The sequence below is a fragment of the Bison bison genome, unplaced genomic scaffold, assembly GCF_000754665.1.
Source record: "Bison bison bison isolate TAMUID 2011002044 unplaced genomic scaffold, Bison_UMD1.0 scf7180017864516, whole genome shotgun sequence".
Lineage (NCBI taxonomy): Eukaryota > Metazoa > Chordata > Mammalia > Artiodactyla > Bovidae > Bison > Bison bison.
This window is the reverse complement of record NW_011495069.1, coordinates 3,200,065-3,202,763: the sequence shown is the minus strand read 5'-3', so window position 1 is coordinate 3,202,763 and position 2,699 is coordinate 3,200,065. Positions and strand designations below refer to the sequence as shown.

General features: G+C 53.5%; 1 protein-coding gene across 1 annotated transcript in view; it reads right to left on the bottom strand.

Annotated features, from left to right (window-relative positions):
* VWA5B1 (von Willebrand factor A domain containing 5B1) overlaps positions 1-2,699 on the bottom strand; it is a 52,837-nt gene that overhangs the window by 1,546 nt on the left and 48,592 nt on the right. The window contains 2 exon segments of the mRNA XM_010830231.1: positions 512-629; positions 1,543-1,612. Of these exon segments, the coding sequence (XP_010828533.1) occupies positions 512-629; positions 1,543-1,612 (188 nt within the window).

Below are 2,699 nucleotides of genomic sequence, written 5' to 3'. Positions count from 1 at the left end.
CCCCACTGGACACTGAGCGACTGGAGCTCAGAGACAACACTCACCTGGTCCAAGGTCATCTCCCAGGGTCTAGCACCATGCCTGACTCAACAGACCCTTGTGACTACATGCCTCCTGCTCTGTTGTCCGGGGTGTTTGGAGACTCCAAGTGACCGTAAGCACTTGGGTGTTCAGGGGCTGGGACAGGGCAGGGAAGCTCCCATCCTGTCCATCCTTCCAGCACCTTCTTTCCCCAACTTTGCTGAGCCCCACATGTGGCAAGACCAGGCCCCTTTGCTCCTCAGTTCAGAGACACTCATTCCTGGCTGGGGCTCCTCACCCTGCCCCGCAGGCTGGCGTGTCTGCAGAGCCACTTGCTAAACACAGTACACGTCCCCAGGGTGTTCTTTTCACTTGCTGGTGACTCATTTCAAGGCTTTGTTTTTATGTATTGAAAAACAGACACACACATGGCACCAGTGTGGCCCCTCTGCTGCGTGTGGGGCTGAGGCCTGGGGTCTAGGGCACTCACCAGCGGGATGTAGTCAGAGCTCTGGTTCCCCTGGGCTGAGTCTGGAGTCTTGGTCAGCGGTTTGCCCAGGAAGCCCTTGGCTGCTCTTGTCAACAGCCTAGACTTGTTGAGACTCAGCCTGTGTGGGCAGAACCGAGGAGGAGTGACCACCGCCATCCCGGGGGTGTCCCTGGTCCACCCCCCACTTCCCAGAGGCCCCTTGACAGCCTCTGAAAGTCCCGGCCAGAAGGGGTCTGACAGATGATCTCCTCCTTGGACAGCGGGGGAAACTGAGGCCCAGGGAGTGTGTCTCCCCAAGGCACTCACTCGAGCAGCAGCTCGAGTGAGGGGCGAGGTAGTACTCTTTTTAGGACCCTCTTTATTTAAAAAAAAAAAAAAGTTTTTAATTGGAGGATAATTGCTCTACAGTGCTGTGCTTGTTTCTGCCACAGGTCAACATGAATTAGCCACAGGTATCCATCTGTCCCCTCCCACGCGAGGGCTTCCCACCTGGTAGCACAAGTGGTAGAGAACCTGCCTGCCAATGCAGGATCGTGAGACGCGGGTTCGATCCCTGGGTGGGGAAGATCCTTTACTGGAGGAAATGGCAACCGACTCCAGTGTTCCTGCCTGGAGAATCCTCATGGACAGGGGAGCCTGGTGGGCGTCAGCTCATGGGGTCGCAAAGAGTCAGACACGACAGAGCGCACGCACACCTCTCTCTTGACCCTCCACCCCATCCCGGGACCCTCTTTTGACACCATGTTCTTGGTCAGCCCAGTGTCAGACAGTCATGTGCCAGCCCTCCCGGGGGGACCTGCACTTGTAAAGAGACCATGGAGGTGTGGGAAGGGGATGTGGGGCGGGGGGAGGTTTCAGCAGTGTGACCCTGAAGACGATGCTGTCTCTGGGCAAGGGTCCTTCCTGCCACCTTCAAAGTGTTCACGTTTGTGCAGCTGTCAGGCTCGGCCTACCTCTGGCCCCCAAGCCAGGGGCAGTGCCCTGAAAATGGATGGCAGTAGAAGGATCCCCCAGTGGAAATCCCCATGTACCTGGATCCAAAGAGAGTGTCTGAGGCCTTCAAGGAAGAAACGGTGTTGGTGGCCAAACCTCGCAGGGGACCTGGAGAGCCATAGAGTGCAAGTTAGGACCTGAGAGATGACCTTGTCCCGCTGCTCACCACCCCGCTGGGGAAACAGTCCCAGAGAGGGGCAGGGGGCTTGCCTGTATGCCTACGGATCCAAGCTAATGATGAGGCTGTTTCTGAGCCAGTGGGTGTGGGGAGGGGTGAAAGATGTGGGTTCCTGGGGAAAGAAGCAGCCCTCCAAGTCCCCTTGGCTGGCAGCCCTTGCATTTTCTGGAAGTTTCCCTGTGGGGACAGTGACAGCTGCAGCCCAATCCCCCTCAGCCCCAAGCAGGGACACTGACTTTCTTCTGTGGGCACACTGATAGAAGATTCTGGGCAAAGGGAGGTGGGAGATTGGTCCTTCAGCTGGGAATTGGGATGCCTGATTCCTGGCCTAGCTCTGTCACCAACTTGCTGTGTGACCTTGGGCAAGTCATTTCACCTGCTCTGAATCTCAGTCTCCTTCCTTTAAAGCTTTAATTCCAAATAGGAACAGGAGTCCGTCAAGGCTGTATATTGTCACCCTGTTTATTTAATTTATATGCAGAGTACATCATGAGAAACGCTGGGCTGGAAGAAGCACAAGCTGGAATCAAGATTGCCGGGAGAAATATCAGTAACCTCAGATATGCAGATGACACCACCCTTAGGGCAGAAAGTGAAGAGGAACTAAAAAGCCTCTTGATGAAAGTGAAAGTGGAAAGTGGAAAAGTTGGCTTAAAGCTCAACATTCAGAAAACGAAAGATCATGGCATCTGGTTCTATCACTTCATGGTTAATAGATGGGGAAACAGTGGAAACAGTGTCAGACTTTATTTTTTGGGGCTCCAAAATCACTGCAGATGGTGATTGCAGCCATGAAATTAAAAGACGCTTACTCCTTGGAAGGAAAGTTATGACCAACCTAGATAGCATATTCAAAAGCAGAGACATTACTTTGCCAACAAAGTGTCATCTAGTCAAGGCTATGGTTTTTCCAGTGGTCATGTATGGATGTGAGAGTTGGACTGTGAAGAAGGCTGAGCACCGAAGAATTGATGCTTTTGAACTGTGGTGTTGGAGAAGACTCTTGAGAGTCCCTTG